Consider the following 16,602-nt stretch of genomic DNA (forward strand, 5'->3'; position numbering starts at 1 on the left):
TGTATGTATCTTGTTCTGAACCAAATCCAATCATATTATTTTGGGGGAAGTAATATGTTGAGTTTCAGAAAGAGACCCCACTGTATATTGAAGTGAATGTAGTATGTGTGATGTAGTGATGATTGCAGGTTGTCTGAGGTCCTTGGTGTAGGATTTAAGATGGGCCATTTCAGTGCTATTCACTAGAGATATTTGAACAACAATCAAGATCACATAGTTTGTCTTGTTGAAGTGGTTTATTTACAAATATGAACAATTATATCAAATTAAATTTAATTGTGGAAGTGTATAAAAAAAATTATGCACAACCACCAATACTGCAACTGAAAAAAACAGGCATATTTGTCACTAGTCAGTCATGTCTACGTTACAAAAATATTGACCTATTTTCTATTTTACAAGATCTACAACCAATTTGATATCACACACAAACATTCCTAATTGTTCTTCAGGATCGGTGGGTCCCCTGCGGGACAGTTGAGCTAACGTAGGCTAATGCGATTAGCATAAGGTTGTAAGTAACAAGAACAATGGACATAGACATATCTGATATTGGCAGAAAGCTTAAATTCTTGTTAATCTAACTGCACTGTCCAATTTACAGTAGCTATTACAGTGGAAGAATACCATGCTATTGTTTGAGGAGAGTGCACAGTTTTAAACATGAAAAGTTATTAATAAACAAATTAGGCACATTTGGACAGTCTTGACACAACATTTTGAACAGAAATGCAATGGTTCATTGGATCAGTCTAAAACTTTGCAGGTACACTGCTGTCATCTAGTGGCCAAAATCTAAATTGCACCCGGGCTGGAATAATACATTTTAGCCTTTCTCTGCATTTCAAAGATGATGGTACAAAAAAAAAAGTTGGTTTTGTCTTTGTATTATCTTTTACCAGATATAATGTGTTATATTATCCTACAACCCTTTCACATTTCCACAAACTCCAAAGTGTTTCCTTTCAAATGGTACCAAGAAAATGCATATCCTTGCTTCAGGGCCTGAGCTACAGGCAGTTAAATTTGGGTATGTCATTTTAGGCCAAATTTGAAAAAGAAAAGGGTCCAATCCTTAAAAGGTCTTATTCAGTATTATCTAGACTGTCTTCAATGTGCACCAGAAATCACAGATGTCCGTTTTGACGTGCTTCTCTTAGGCCCTTTAAAGGAGACGTTGTCAGTTATTAAGACACACCAATAGTCACACTGCCAGATCTGTGATACTGTTGCTGCTAGTCACCTACATAAGTAGATGTAAGACATTCTTAAGCAGACATCAGAAACAAAGGGGATGGCTTCTATTTACTTTGTACCAGTCAACAGTCATTTTGTCATCATTTGAACTTCATTATATCAGCCTCTGGCCCGGCAACATCGCGTTGTGCATAGATTTCTTTTCAGTCTCTGCTCTTGTGCTTTATTTTACAGTGAAGTGCTTTTGTTTGCATTTATTTACATAGTCGCTTCAGATGCGTGACGGAAGGCCGTGGGTCACAAGCCGCTTGAAAGAGATTGTGTGCCACACACTATTTTGAAATTGGTGTGTGGGCTAATGTAATCTGAAACGGGATCTTTCTGGACTGTTTTCCGGTCCAGGGTGGTTCAAGGGTGGAACGCGAGCCAACTAAATCCATGTCATCCTGGAAAAAGAGAGAGGAGAAAAGCACACACGGTCATTAGTAATCTATCTACCTAACACAGGCCAGGCAGGGACCGAGTCAGTTAAAACAATATCATCCGAAAGCTCGGCTAGGATTGCGGCCTGGCCCTATCTTTGCTTCCAGTTTCAATGGACACCACTGTCCCTGCCGATCAAAGGGTGTGCAACAGTTATGGTAAAATAAGTGTGTGTGTGTGTGTGTGTGTGTGTGTGTGTTTGAACTAGGCTGGTAGGACACAGAATGTCTTCTCTGTCCTGACGCCTCTGTGTTATAGCCTCTGTGTTGTAACTTTCTACATGACTGCTTTGCTGGGGCTTCTGCTGCTCTGCTCTGAGCTCATTCCCACTCACTGGATTCCATCAGTTCAGGCAGTCTGCTCTGGTTCTGAAGCTCCATTTGGCAGATACACTAAAGCTTTTTCCATAAATAGCGTGTATCTGTTTTAATGGACAACCATTTCTTATCGGTTCCATTTCATATTAATCCGGTGGGAACCTGCTATGCAGAAGAATTCTAAATAGTTTTTGAGGGGAAGGAGAAGCAGTGATGTTTCTTTACAGCACATTCCTTTCATGGCATAGTTTACCTAAGGCTTTTAGTTTCCTGAGCTTAATAGTGTTTGCACTTGCATACTTTCCTCTTTTCTTAACACAGTGAAGAATAGTATGTTACTGAGTTTGTTAATCGCTCATTGGCTTGGCTCATGTATAATTACTGGGAAAGCTTACCCTACTGTAAGTGAGCATTTTAAGTATTTTATATACCAAGCATCGCTCAATTTCAAACTGTATGTACACAGAGGACCATTCTGTCTGTGTCTGCATTAAAGGTCATACAGTACAGCAAGACACCACTGACCTTCCAGTGAAGATGGCTGCTGCTTTGGAAGGAGGACCTCTGTCAAGGCACCAGTCTTCTCCTGGCTCTGATCAGTTGGCTTCTCCTGTGTGTCCTCACTTAACGTGCACCCCTCTTCCTCTTTCTCCTCGCCCTCCTCGCCCTCATCGCACCTCTCTGTGGGTTCTAGGTTGTAGCGGGGCGATCCCAAGCTCTCGACACAGTCGGTGTTCTGCATGAGTGGCCATGTCTCGCCAGCCTCTCTGGAGATGCACGGCTCTGGATGGGCTTTCAGATAGGCCAGGACGTTCTCCTCACAGGGGTTTATGCTGCATCTGTAGGGGAAAATGGAGGCTGTGTCAGCAGCATAAATCTCTCCCATTCCTAGCAATAATGATCCAACCACAGTCCCAGGGAGGCACTTCTCTGACAGTAATCTCCCAAACAGACCCAAAGTTAACACCATAACAAGACTGTTGTTGGCCTTGTCTGTGTTTCTCTTCCTGTTCTGAACCAGAGGTGTGTAAAGGAATGTTGTTTGGTTTTGCAAACATTATCCACCACAACAATGGTTGTCTGTCTGTCTGTCTGTCTGTCTGTCTGTCTGTCTGTCTGTCTGTCTGTCTGTCTGTCTACACTTCTAGGTCTTTCTGGGATTCCAGGAGACATGATGTCAAACAATATCAGTTGCTGTGCTTGTTACCTGTTCTTCTGACTGTCATATCTGGGCATCCATGTACTAAAATAGATGGTGATTTTTGTTGATGAATTATGATGGTGTTGAACAATGTTAAGTGATGTTGATTGGTGGTTAATTAATGTTGGTTGATGGTTTTGAGTGGAGGTGAGTGGTGTTGTGTCATGGTCCTCACCCCTCGTTGAGGCTGATCTGGGACTGGAAGGGGCTGGTGTCTCTGCTCCGGCCCAGACTGCAGATTTCATCACAGCACAGGGAGGGGATCAAGTGCACTGGGCCTGGAAATCACACAGGAATAACCGTGTGACCGACCGCCAACCATTAGAACGCATGGATGACCTGGCCAAGAAGCCTCAGCGTACAGTAATGCCAGTACCATAGTGATAAAGTCAAAGACTCCATACCACTTGATGTGCTTGTAGAAGCCCACCAGTAATTGGACCTACCACAGGTGTGGCCTGGCCCATGGTGACATTGGCAGCATGGGTGCTGAGGGAAGTCATGGAGCTTCCGTCGGTCCAGGCAGGACAACTCTGCTCCACTGTACGGACCATCCTGGGACCTTAGAGATGCTGAAGCAAAAATACACTTTCATAATGGAGACCCCAAACAAGTGCAAGATAGCAGCTGCTATATTTAAATAGCAAAGCCACCTGTTGGTCCCAATGCTACACTGAGATTTCCACACCATTGTAATGACTTCTTTCAAATTCAAGTTGGTCACTCACCGCTGGGCTTCTTCTCCAGCAGCTGTCTCTTGAAGTAGATGACACAGAGGATGAGCAGGGCCAGCAGCACGGTGGCCAGAGCGCTACAGATGACTGCTGCCAGAGCCATGTCCCGAGGGCTGGTCACCACCGGGGGGATGGGAACCAGGTTCACCCGCCCGCTGCCTGCAGGGGCAGAGATAGAGACGGGGAGAGAGAGAAGGTCAATATGAGCATCAAACGTCACCACTGCAGTTCTTCTGACATAATAACATCGGAAATTACAGTAGAAGTTGTAAAAAGTTAAATTAAATAAAACATTTCAATTGTATAGTTTTAGAATGACTATATTTTAGAGTCGACTGTGTCATGTCTTTGTCTGACCTTGGTAGTACTATCTGGCCATATTGAAAACAAGTATTTTTCTACACCTGAATTGTGTCCATTATAGGTTTATGTTTATTACTGGCATGTAGTAGCTGTCTTTGACCCACTGAGTCCTCCAAGGAGACAGGCTCAAAGGAGAATGTCTGGAGTAGATTCCCCCCCTCCCCCTCCCTCCGGAGGATGAGTTATTGCCGTCATTCATCCCCCCACCCCAAGGCCCTCTCATGCCAGTCACACAGCCCCATCATTATGTCTGTGTAGTCTGGCCAGACCTTTGAAACAAGCCTGGTGTGTGTGTGTGTGTGTGTGTGTGTGTGTGTGTGTGTGTGTGTGTGTGTGTGTGTGTGTGTGTGTGTGTGTGTGTGTGTGTGTGTGTGTGTGTGTGTGTGTGTGAGTGTGTGTGCGTGTGTGTGTGTGTGCATTCGTGCATGTGTGTTTATCCCATGACTGCAACTGCTGCCATTGTCTAGGATCCCCACCGCCAAACTGTTCACACACTCTCACATTAAGGGACCTGGCCTTGAGGACAGCTTCTCATTAAACACTTTCCCACGGATATGGAACATCAGGGCTTAATGTGCCAGATGTCATAACAAATTAGATACAATCTCCTTATGCTAAATGAAGGTTCAATGACTAAAATGTCATTGTAATGGTTCTTTATCGGATATAACTATCTGCTTAATTCCTCAACAAAGCAAACAAACTTTGTTGAGGAATAATTTCGTACATGACGGATGTCTAGTCACAAGGCAAACATGTGCAATAAGGCCACTGATATTATTTTAAAAAGCAACAGAAGTTTGATTGTGTTATCTGTGATTAAAATTTTAGGTCAATATTACTCTCCCTCATCACAATTACATTCTTATAGAATTTAAAGTGAGTCAAGAGCTGTGCATAGTTGATGTGTAGGTTTACATAGAGAGCAAAATACCTAAAGTAATACTACACCTACTATGACAAAGTGACTGGCTACCCACCCCCCTTATAGAGAAAATAGTGATTATGTGAGATCTGTTTAATATATTTTTTGTTTGAAAAATATTTTTCAATAGGCCCCTTCAATCACTGTTTGCTTTTTAGTACATGAATCATAAAACAAAGTGGGTTTGGTCTTTACAAATTCAAGAGCTTTGTTATGCAATGTAAACATTACTTTAGCCTTGGAAAAGGTTTTCTATTCCAGCGGGATAGAGGATAGGGGAGAAGGGGATTCATACATTCCATCTGAGGAAGAAAAAAATCCCAAACTGCCGGTGAAGCTTAAAATGTCAGTTTGACCCGGTGGCAAAATAAATAAGCATTTAAAAATACATTGTAAACAAACAGGTGATAATGGCTTATTAAAACAAGATTAGGACGTTTCAGGGGAGATAGGTCTTCAAAACTGTTATGACAGAAACCAAGTGCCATTTTCTAACACTTTTGACAGGAGTGCACTGCTCAGATCAAGGCAAATACATAAATTACACTAGACAGTTTATATAGCGGAATATAACTTGATATATATTGAGATGATTTTGTGAGGATACGGTAACATTCTCCACTAAATCAAACAACTAAAGAAAATCTTTGAATGTCCTTCCTATCCATCTTTTGGAAAGTCCTCTATCAAAGTAACCCAAAATTACTTGCTGAAAGATTTTGACTGAACACCTACACCCATGCTTACACAAGCAAGGTACATCCTTTTCTCACCATGGTGCAGAAAACCTCTAAGACTTTTTCTTCCACTGTACAGTTGTGGAAACCCCATGTCATGGCCGTCTGATCCAGCCAGCCCTCCCCACTCCCCTCCGCAGCCAGCTGTCTCCCCCACACCCCCAGCCCAGTGGCAGCCCTTATCACTCCCAGACAGCTGTCTCCCCCACACCCCCAGCCCAGTGGCAGCTCTTATCACTCCCAGACAGCTGCAGCAAACACAGATTAAGGCTGACCCATTGAGGAGACCTCACCTGCCGATCGTATCAACCCACCGCACTCTGCCAATAAACTGCTTGTTTTGATACATGCTCTCCTCTCTCCCTGTTGACTTTTGGGAATGCCAAACTTAAAGCCATGCATGGCCTTGTGTATGACAGGCCACAAAGAGACAGCGAACCACCAACCCACTGGCACAGACGTCTAGTTCAATGTCTAGTTTTGATTTACATTTGATTGAGTACTCAACTAACGTGAATTCAATTTGAAATCAACAAAAAAATTCACCTTGTCATTAGATTTAGGTTAAGAAATCAGAAATTATCTTATGTTGATTACTTTTTTCAAATCCTACCAGTTTTCCACGTTGATTCAACATCATCATGTGAATTGTTTGGTTGAAATGATGTGGAAACAACATTGATTTAACCAGTTTTTGCCCAGTGGGAAGTATGAATGGTCCCTTCTGAAAACTAATGGTGACCCCATCCACATTCATCACCTGTGAAACTGGAATGACTTCCCATTGCCAAAGAGGTATGAGCCCTCCACAACCAAGAGTTTGTATTTTTGACTAAACAGACTTTCCTATCATAAATACACCCAACACCCCTTTTAGTGTTGCAAGAAAAACAAACTAGCATTGCCATGGGGTTGTGGGTTTATACATTTACATGGATACTAGATTACGGCAGTGGTGAGGCGCTTTGCTGCTCTGAGCATAAACACTTTACTCATGTCAATTCTTAATTTTTTATTTTACCTTTATATAGGCAAGTCAGTTAAGAACAAATTCTTATTTACAATGACGGCCTACCCCGGACAATCCCAGACAACGCTGGGCCAATTGTGTGGGACTCCCAATCCCGGCCGAATGTGATACAGCCTGGATTCAAACCAGGGACTCTAATGACGCCTCTTGCACCGAGAAGCAGTGCCTTAGACCGCTGCGCCACTCGGGAGTCCTGATTGGCTCTTGAGTGACTTTGTTTTGGTGGACTTGATTTTAAGGGTTGACCGCTCTCATTTGGCTTGTGTTGGTTTTCAACTCAATCTAGATAACTCTGTGCATGCTGCTAACACTACTTTTTTACAGTCAGTGGTCAGGAGACATGACACGGACCTTTGAAGTTAGGAAAGTAGAAGTAGAAGAAATTAAATACTGAGATAAAGTTGAGAGAAATGAGGAGGACGGGTCATGAGTTTTAGGGTCTTGAGTAGCCCTGACCACAGGCCCTATCTCTAGGAAAAGTATGACAGTTGCATGAAGAGGTGATAAGAGTCTGCATTTTGCTTCAAACAAAATTGGACTGACTTCCTTTTGTGTATGCTGTGAAATCCTGGTTTGAGATACAAGTGTCTAAAAATATTTATCTGACTGTTAAGCTTCCATCTTAAATAAGAAGCAATGATTATTGGTTTGGTAATAGAAAAAACGGACTAAATTCTCATATGACCTTGGCGTAAATCTGTTTGGAATGAGTAAAAATGGCGAAACGGTTCTGGAGCTGGGGATTGGGGGGTGCAACGGTCGGCCTCTCTCCAGACAACTTGTACAACTCTACCGTGACACAGAAGAAACTCCTGCAGATGAAATACATTAAAGCAACTGAAGGAACCCATAAAACACAATCTAATTTTTACTCTGCCCCAGAAACTGTCCAGGAGACTGAAGTGCGTTAAGATTTACGGCCTCCTCCAAAAGCGGCCTCCCTGCACAGCTGCAGCTTTGCCCCGAGCCAGTGTAGCCTATTATAATGATCTGCCCTTTAAGTTTTCACCACCCTACACAAGATAACACTAGAGGAAGAGAGATCAAGGCTTTCAAACATTTGGAAGACTCCCTGTAGTAACTACCAGCTCTGCTCTCTCTGGGAGACAATGGCCATTTTGATTCATGGGCTTCTGCATTCAAAATGGCAAGCCAGACAGCCAGCCAAACATACAGACATGCATAACTTAGATGTCCCAAGGCCCATGTTCAGGGTGATTTCATATGGTCAAGTCATATGTAGACTCTATCTAGACAAATACTGCATGTTTTACAGTTATTGCTAGAAAATAAATATTTATTGTCCTATCCAAAAATGGTAGTAGTTAAACAAGCTCATATTGAGGGTGTGACACAGATTTACATACTAAATGTAAGTAGATTTTTTTTCCCATCTCCAGAAAGAGCAAATGTAACCTCAGTTTGTGAGTTCAAGTTGTCTGATATCCTGGAGACGTTTTCATTTATCTAACAGAGGGGTGCTAGACCTAGCTGGATACACACACGCTGCCAAACCTTCTCAAGGAACAGCTGCGGCCTCCACAAGCATCAGGAAGTCACACTCATTTACCAAAGGTATAAGTTAGCTAGCCCACTCTCTCTGTGTGAGTGCCGAAAGTCACAAGGTTATACTTAATCACTGGTAATGGCTGGAAAAAGGTGGCTAATGAGATGTAGTAGTGTCCTACTGGAATTCAATCCGCTGCTTTGTGAACAAAAAAACCTTTAAGAAATGCTCAATAGACCTCCGTGGATACATGCTAGCAAATTACACGACAAAGTTTAAGAATTTTACTGTACATGATGTGACACTACACTCTCTTATTTAATTCAAGACCTAACTAAAGAAGCATGATGTAATGCAATCATTTCCACACTATTATTTAGAAACATTGAAGCTTCTTTTTGTCTTGAAATATGTGGATGGAGGCTTTTACAGTCCCTGAGAATGGAGTCCCTGAGAATGGAGCGATGATAGTGGGTCTTATTGTCGCAGCTAAAATAATCCAGTTCTGGCAAGACCGACTGTTATGCTAGCAGTATCCATTTCAACATTTATGGGCCTACTTGTAAAACTAAGCATTTATTTGGGCATAAAACATAGTTGGCTGGCTCAATGAGAATTTACTGAATGAACAGTGATTTTCTCCACCCATTGGGGTTGTGGTTCTGATTACTCTAAGGGCCTTGTGCTGGCATGTTTTAGATGAAGGTATGTGCTTTGTTATGGCATTATGGCCTGACATGTTTTTGGGGTCTTGGCTGTACTTTTAGCCTGGAGTTCAATAGTTTTAATTAATGATGTTCTCAACTTCTCATTCAAGCTACGGATATTCCTTATTTTGCCTGTAATTTCACTGGCTACATTCCTTGGCCTGATGTGAATGGTTCAACTTAATGAGAACTTTTCCTCAGAGGCTCTTCTGATGTTACACAACTTCCAGTAAAAAAAGTAAGAGAAAGTAAGTCCTCACAGTGTGGTTCATATGGAGGTGGAGGGTCCCCACATGGTATGCACTCCATATCTTGGAATCCGCTCAGCTTAGTTTTCCTGTAAAACCTGTTAAACACAACATAGCATTGGATTATTATGAAATATGTTTAATTGATTGTGTGCAGTAACGAACCAATACTTTGACCATTTATCTGTAGTAACTGAGTAGTAGTACACTGGTAGTAGAAGTAGAGTAGTTGTTGTAAGTGATTAAGCTCTTCCCTCACCCGGGCAGACAGTCTCCACACACAGCATTTCTGGTGGTGGAACAGTTGCCCTTCTGGAAGCGGTTGTTCAGGCCACAGTCCAGGCAGGGCTTGCACTTCTGCAGGCTCCTATCTTCTTTGAAGCGGCTGCTTCTGCAGGGCACACACCGGGCATCCTCTCCGTAACCAAAGCCACATTCCTGGAGGGATTAACAGGAGAAACCCTCTGGGTGAGAGGTGGGGCTGGGGGCAGCTGGAAAAAGGCTCTGAATTATTTCTTTTTATTTAACTAGGCAAGTCAGTTAAGAACAAATTCTTATTTACTATGACGGCCTACCAAAAGGCAAAAGGCATCCTGCAGGGACGGGGGCCTGGGATTAAAAAATAAAATTAAAAATACAATATAAATATAGGACAAAACACACATCACAACAAGAGAGACAACACAACACTACATAAAGAGAGACCTAAGACAACAACATAGCAAAGCCGCAACACATGACAACACAGCGTGGTAGCAACACAACATGGTAGCAACACAACATGGTAGCAACACAAAACACAGTACAAATATTATTGGGCACAGTCAACAGCACAAAGATCAAGAAGGTAGAGACAACAATACATCACACAAAGCATCCACAACTGTCCGTAAGAGTGTCCATGATTGAGTCTTTGAATGAAGAGAATGAGATAAAACTGTCCAGTTTGAGTGTTTGTTTCAGCTCGTTCCAGTCGCTAGCTGACGCGAACTGAAAAGAGGAGCGACCCAGGGATGTGTGTTCTTTGGGGATCTTTAACAGAATGTGACTGGCAGAACGGGTGTTGTATGTGGAGGATGACCAGGGTGTCTAGAATTAAAGAATGATCTTGGCTTCCAAGATCATAAGGTAACATCTTACACTGGCAATAATCTCCCTGACTCTCAGAATCAATGCATGACCTTCCGCAACAGGATCCAGAATGGGCGGGTATTTCAAAGATAAAGGCCCTCGGGGACAACCAGTGTTGTATTATTGCAAGTATATTGCTGGGTTTATGTATGACTGGTTCTTTCTGGAACAACTCAGTGAGTGTCCTGGTGATTGAGAGGCCAGTGTATGTAGGCAACGCTTCAGTTAGATATGGGGCAGGGATTATGGAGAGGTGCACAAGAGTAAGAAGTTGAATACCTCTCCTGGTCCTACAATGGGTACTGCACTTAAAAAGCACAGCATCTATTACTGAATGAGTGATCTAATATGGAATCAGCTCAGTTGTCAGGCTTAAACCTCTATAGCGAATCTAAGATAGAAAATATTACTGGACCCATATTAGATATACAGTATTATCACCTTGTATATATTATCTATATAACATGAGTATATCTGTTTACTATTGGATTAATGGGTACACCTCATAAAATGGGGACAAGAGAATATAGCCTATTCTGTTTTGACCACAAATGTATAATGGGGTGTATGTAGTAAGTCTAATGTTAATGCAATCACTATTCAATAGTATTTATTTGGCACACAGAGGCTGGCAAACTTGTTTTCCTGTGGTCATAGGAACATTTACATTCCTGCTGATCATCACATCCCACGCCAAGTAAAAGGACTGTGCTGGAATGACATCAGTCATTGTGTTATCTGCAGCAGCTGCCCCCGTCCACTATTAAACCACTGTTGCCACACTGCATTCCCAGACCAGGCTGACTGATGGAGGGGGGGCTCATATATCATTAACGTGAAGGTGAGATTCAAACAGGGCACTTCTCTCCTTGACCTTGTCACATTTCACCGCCTGGGCATGCAGTCCCACCAGAATGTGGGCAGACTGGCTAAGAAAATGTTCAAAAGTGAGGCAAAGATGGGATCCCGTGATGGCCCCACAGAGTCGGGGCAGAAGACAGAGGAATTTAGCCATTTCAGCTAAACACATATAAGACGACATTGGGCCTTGGCTCTGGCCGGAGGAAGGCTATGACAGGACTGCAGCTGTTGTTGTGTGATCTCCATATAAGGACCTTCACACCAGCAGAGCAGGGAACAGTGGAAAGATGAGAGACAGAGTGAGACAGAAAGAGGGAAGGGAGATGATGACAACGGAGAGAAGGAAATAAAGTTACAATTTTGATTCATGGAGGATGGTGAACCCTGGAGCCTGGGTTTCTCCTAGTGCACGCCATGGAAGGCTAGCTCCTGCAAAGCAGTCAGAGCAGAGCTGTTTAGAGTGGTTTTGGACAGAGGAGCGTCGTCCAACTTCCAGATGAAGGGGCCTTAAGAGGATTGATCCCTACAAAGCTGGGCGCTGGCACACTGTTCATGTGGCACTGCATGGTAGTAGATGGGGCTGCCATGTACACAGGCCAGGGCACAGAACAAAAGGAGAACTCAGCCAACTTGTCCCCTCTCCACCCAGGCAGAGCTGTAACATCCCGGAATGATCTAATTCAGTCCTTTGTCTCTGGTAATTGGATGGAAACACCTTTTTTTTTTTACACTAAAGATGCTGTCAAGGTATCCCATCTTTGGATGCAGCCAGGAATCACATAATGCTACTGTCTCGTTTAAATGGAGCTAATTGGGTATAGGTAAATTAGCTTTCAAGTGTGTCATTACTTCAATGGGTTTAGGATGATCTAGCCTAAAAAGTGAGCACAAAAGCCAGTGCTTACAAGTCTCATTTTACTCCTATCTCCAGATCTAGTTTTTGGTGAGAATGCCAAGCAAAACAGCACAGAGGTAGAGCTGTGTGGAGGGAAGGGAGAGAGAGAGCTGGCTGGCTGGGGTTAAAGCATGTTCAGACGGGGAGATAGTTCAGAGATCAGGACGGAATTACAAGAGTCTCTAGGGGGGCCAGTCATCTGATCCAGTAATGAATGAGTTCGTAAAACAATATGAGTTTGTTAACGCAGTGTGCCATCTAATGTTCTCCACACACTGCCACACTCTTTCAATGTCTAGTGTCTACAAATCAAAGACATGTTGCCTCTTTGCCAGTGGCTTAATGCAGTTCCCAGCTTGCATGCACTATATGTGGGACAGTCACTCCTATGTGTACTGTATGTACTATGTGTACTGTATGTACTGTGTGTACTGTGTGTACTGTATGTATATATGGTTTGGAATCGTAGATTTGCGCAAATGTGACGAAATGCTGGATGAAAGACAAGGCGAGGACTTCTGTATTTTTCGAGGATTTAATAGAAAGAAACCAGAGTTGTGTGATTCTCAGAAGAGCTCGCAACAATCTGACCCTCAAGGCCAGGAAGCTTGTTAAATACCATCCCTGGTCAAAATATTAATGAAGATTGTTGTTGAGACCACTTGGGTCAAAGTGAATGGTATATTAGCTATCTCTGTCATTTGAAACCACTGGTGGCTGAATTTATAGCCTGGGGGGGTTACCTACTTAATGGTGACTCCAAAGGGTCTGAGTTCAGATTTAAGCGGGACCGGGGGGACGGGGGACAGGAATGCAGTTCTTAACAGTATGTATGTTTGATATGGGGACAAAAACAAAGCAACCCTTGTAGCTATTAAGTTATGTTATGTTGATGAAAATGACAAATATCAGATAATTTTAATAAAAGACTTCCCTGATGCTTTGGTGGTTCCCTGAACGAAGACCTAATTGATGTTTGTGATGTTGCTTTACAACAATACAGGCAGACATCCAGAAGATGGTATAATCACATTCCATATGTCTCTATGGCAGCCACACAGCCTTATTAGAGCCTCCCTCCACTGTGAGATGGCTTCCCGCTACCACTTAGAATGAATGAGGCAGCCAATTATTAACCAGGACCCCCAGGGTGTCTAGCATTCATGACTGTTGAACTGGCAGAGAAACATGGGGCCCACTGAAGCGTACCACCACTGACTGCATGTCTGTGTGTAACAAGATAAAAGGCAACCTGGTAGAAATGTATGTGTGCAACAGATGATACGAGAGGGCAATTTAGTATAAGATGGACGTTCTTTTTTACCTGTGCTTAGCTGAGCACATGTTGAAGTGGTAGGAGGAAAAGCATTGCTAAACTAACTTGCTTATGGCCTCCCAACCCGTTTCTACACAGCCCACACAGAGCACCATGTCTTTGGCAAGAATAGTGATTAAAGGCATTCCCCTCTCACTGTACAGCAAGTTTATGCATGGTTTCCTTCAAACAATTGAGACAATAACTTGGACAGGGAACTTGGGGAAAAACAATGGAATCCATTCAGCAACAGAGGGTCGAAGTATGGGTGTGACTGATTAAAGAGCGGTTGGTGTTCTACAAAAGCCATTTGGCCCTTTTCTCCATGAAACAGAGGAAGTCATAAATAACCTCAGTCCCCTGGATAATATTCACTATTCTAAACACTGGAATCCATTCTATTGATGAACGCAGGTCTTTCCCAAAAAAGATCTGTGTTTTGTTTTTTTACCAAGTGTATATCTTATCCAGAGGTTATTCAGGTTTATGAAGTTCCAACATGATTTAAGTGATCTGTTAGTATCCAGTTTTATCATGGTTTCACTCTCTTTCATTTTTATAGATCAAGGTTTCCTTTCAACTGTGATGAAACATGCTATAAACTTGTTCAACTGAGGTGTAATCATCTGGACTAAATTTCCTACATATGTTTTAAGTCTGTATGTAAAGTACAGTACATTTAAGGGCACTCTTAAGAAGAACATAATATGTTGATGTCTAAGTTTTACTGTCTATATAGGGTACATTACTAGGCTTCAGACCTTTGATAGCTCGTGTCCCGCGTCGCACTGCTTGCAGGGTTTACAGTTCCCAAGCTGATCCTTGTACTCTTGTTCTCTGCATTCACTGGTCTCCTCCTCCGCCGTTACAGGAACCTGAGAGGGAATAATCATTTGATACTGAGCAGCTAGGGATTCCTGCGTTTCATCATGCCTTTCATCAGTAAGAGATAATGTGAACCGAGTCCAGAGCGGACGTAATCCCCCTACAATACTGCCACTATTTCACCCACTGGCTTTTACTCCTCAAACTATGTAGACTACTATATCTGTCCGTCCACACATTGATGTCCTGCCAGATCTGACAACACTAACTTAGAATGGAGACTGTTACAAAGGCTATTATACGTGGACATTACAGATCACAGATCAGACTATAAATGGCCTGTCAAAAGCCTGATATTACACTAGTTGGGTAAATTCAATGCAGAACGCTTACCAGAGATGAGTATATTACATGAAATGTCAGCAGAAGTAACCAGGTTTGACCAAACATCCAGGCCATTTTGAGGGGCTACTGTGGAATGAGTCTGGAAAAGAGAGAGAGATATAGAATGAAGATGAGAATTTCTACTCTGTTCAACAACAACAAAAAACATAAAGTTATATTGTGGAACCTTGTATTGGTGTCAAAAAGACCAATGTATGGCCAGTGAAAATGTGTACAATAATCATGAGTAGGTACATATTTGTTCTCAGCCACTTTCCTCCAAACAGGTAGACATAGTGACCAATCACAATATACCGGTTTTGTAACAACTATTGTGGAAGGAACATTGTAACAATGTTTTTGATGAGATAGTTTATATATTCAGCGAGGACAATGATGCGACGTCATGCGTCAAAACCGGTCAGGGCTATGACAGAATTATCTTATCAAAAGTCAAAACATTTATGTTAATAGTTTCAGTTTGTTGAATGTCTCAAAATCATATAGGCTACAAAATAACTGCAGCCCTCTGTACGCTTTACCTGGTATGTGCTGCTGTAGTCTGATCGGGTCTTTAGTTATCCCTTCCTTTAGTTATCCCTTCCCTGGCTGTAGTTTGAGACAGATATCCACTCCTATGCGTTCTGCATAGGGCTCCAGACCATTCCAGCCATGCGATGTGCTCTCTGCCCGGCTGCGCTGCTCCAGTCCAGAGGACTCCCCGGATTGAAGACAAAATCAGCGTGGAGATCAAAGGCAGGGGATGGCTGCGATCTAAAACATGTAATCTGATCTCTGATCGGCCTCTAGGCCTACATCAAAGCGCAATCACAGGGCGGACACTAGAGCTACAAACAGGTCATTATGATCGCATGACAATAACCTCACAATTCGATACAATTGCATGCAAGACAGAGGGATCACTAAAGTGGAAATGCAAAGAGTTTGTAAAGTGCAAGGCGTCGAGATCTGGTTGTGTTGTTATTCCACTTCCAGGGCCGCCTCCCTCTGTGCGATCCCCGGTCTGTTTGTTTGGTTTATCTGAGGGCTCGCTGTTTGATGCCAAGCTTGGGTTTGAAGTTGAGCACAGCCCTCAACATTCCCTTTCATCTCAATGAGCTGCAGATGCCATGACGTCACTCTGCTGTTCTGGGATTGGTCGGGCCGACTGTCTGCAGCTTTTAGAGAGGAAACCAGCCACAAAGTTAACAATCTGAAAGAGGCTGAGAGCAAGCAAACTGTCTCTACTTTATGGTGGTCAATTTGGATAAGATAGGCTGCGTTTATAAAGGGTTTATAACCAGCTTATTTTTAACTAGGCAAGTCAGTTAAGAACAAACTCTTATTTTCATTGACGGCCTAGGAACTGCCTGTTCAGGGATTTGTACCTTGTCAGCTCGGGGGTTTGAACCTGCAACCTTCCGGTTACTAGTCCAAAGCTCTAACCACTAGGCTACCCGTATAAAGAGTTTAGAAGATGTTTATAGACTTGTGGCTTAAGCCTTAATTGTTAGAGCAACAACATTGACCTGACCAATAATACCATATAATAATTTACAATTGACCTGTAAATAATGTATGCAATTATTAACAACCTATGAACCCTTACAATATAATACATGAAGGCCTAATGCTAATTTTAGCAAATAGTGTCCCTTCTCACATAGGCCTAGCCTTCAGTGTTTCACAAAATCATAATTCTACTCCTGCCCTAGAGAGGAAAGTAACATTATGCAGTCAAA

General features: G+C 42.6%; 1 protein-coding gene across 4 annotated transcripts; it reads right to left on the minus strand.

Annotated features, from left to right (window-relative positions):
• Positions 1 to 217: 217 nt before the first annotated feature.
• LOC139382939 (tumor necrosis factor receptor superfamily member 19-like) lies at positions 218 to 16,038 on the minus strand. 4 transcript variants are annotated; one of them, XR_011628673.1, is made up of 11 exons: positions 15,403 to 15,973; positions 14,870 to 14,960; positions 14,413 to 14,526; positions 9,709 to 9,887; positions 9,462 to 9,547; positions 3,927 to 4,091; positions 3,645 to 3,770; positions 3,374 to 3,476; positions 2,523 to 2,836; positions 998 to 1,643; positions 218 to 831 (listed from the first exon to the last, which is right to left on the minus strand). XR_011628673.1 is itself a non-coding variant. In XM_071127215.1 (10 exons), the coding sequence occupies exons 2-10, from the start codon at positions 14,933 to 14,935 to the stop codon at positions 1,639 to 1,641; spliced, it is 1,158 nt and encodes a 385-aa protein (XP_070983316.1). In that variant the 5' UTR covers positions 14,936 to 14,960; positions 15,403 to 16,038; the 3' UTR covers positions 218 to 1,638. The 4 variants fall into 4 exon arrangements, 2 of the variants coding, with proteins under 2 accessions (XP_070983316.1, XP_070983315.1); XR_011628672.1 differs by having other exon boundaries at positions 3,603 to 3,770; positions 15,403 to 15,890; XM_071127215.1 differs by having other exon boundaries at positions 218 to 1,643; positions 15,403 to 16,038.
• Positions 16,039 to 16,602: the final 564 nt, after the last annotated feature.

The sequence above is a fragment of the Oncorhynchus clarkii genome, chromosome 24 (assembly GCF_045791955.1).
Source record: "Oncorhynchus clarkii lewisi isolate Uvic-CL-2024 chromosome 24, UVic_Ocla_1.0, whole genome shotgun sequence".
NCBI classification, from domain to species: Eukaryota; Metazoa; Chordata; class Actinopteri; order Salmoniformes; family Salmonidae; genus Oncorhynchus; species Oncorhynchus clarkii.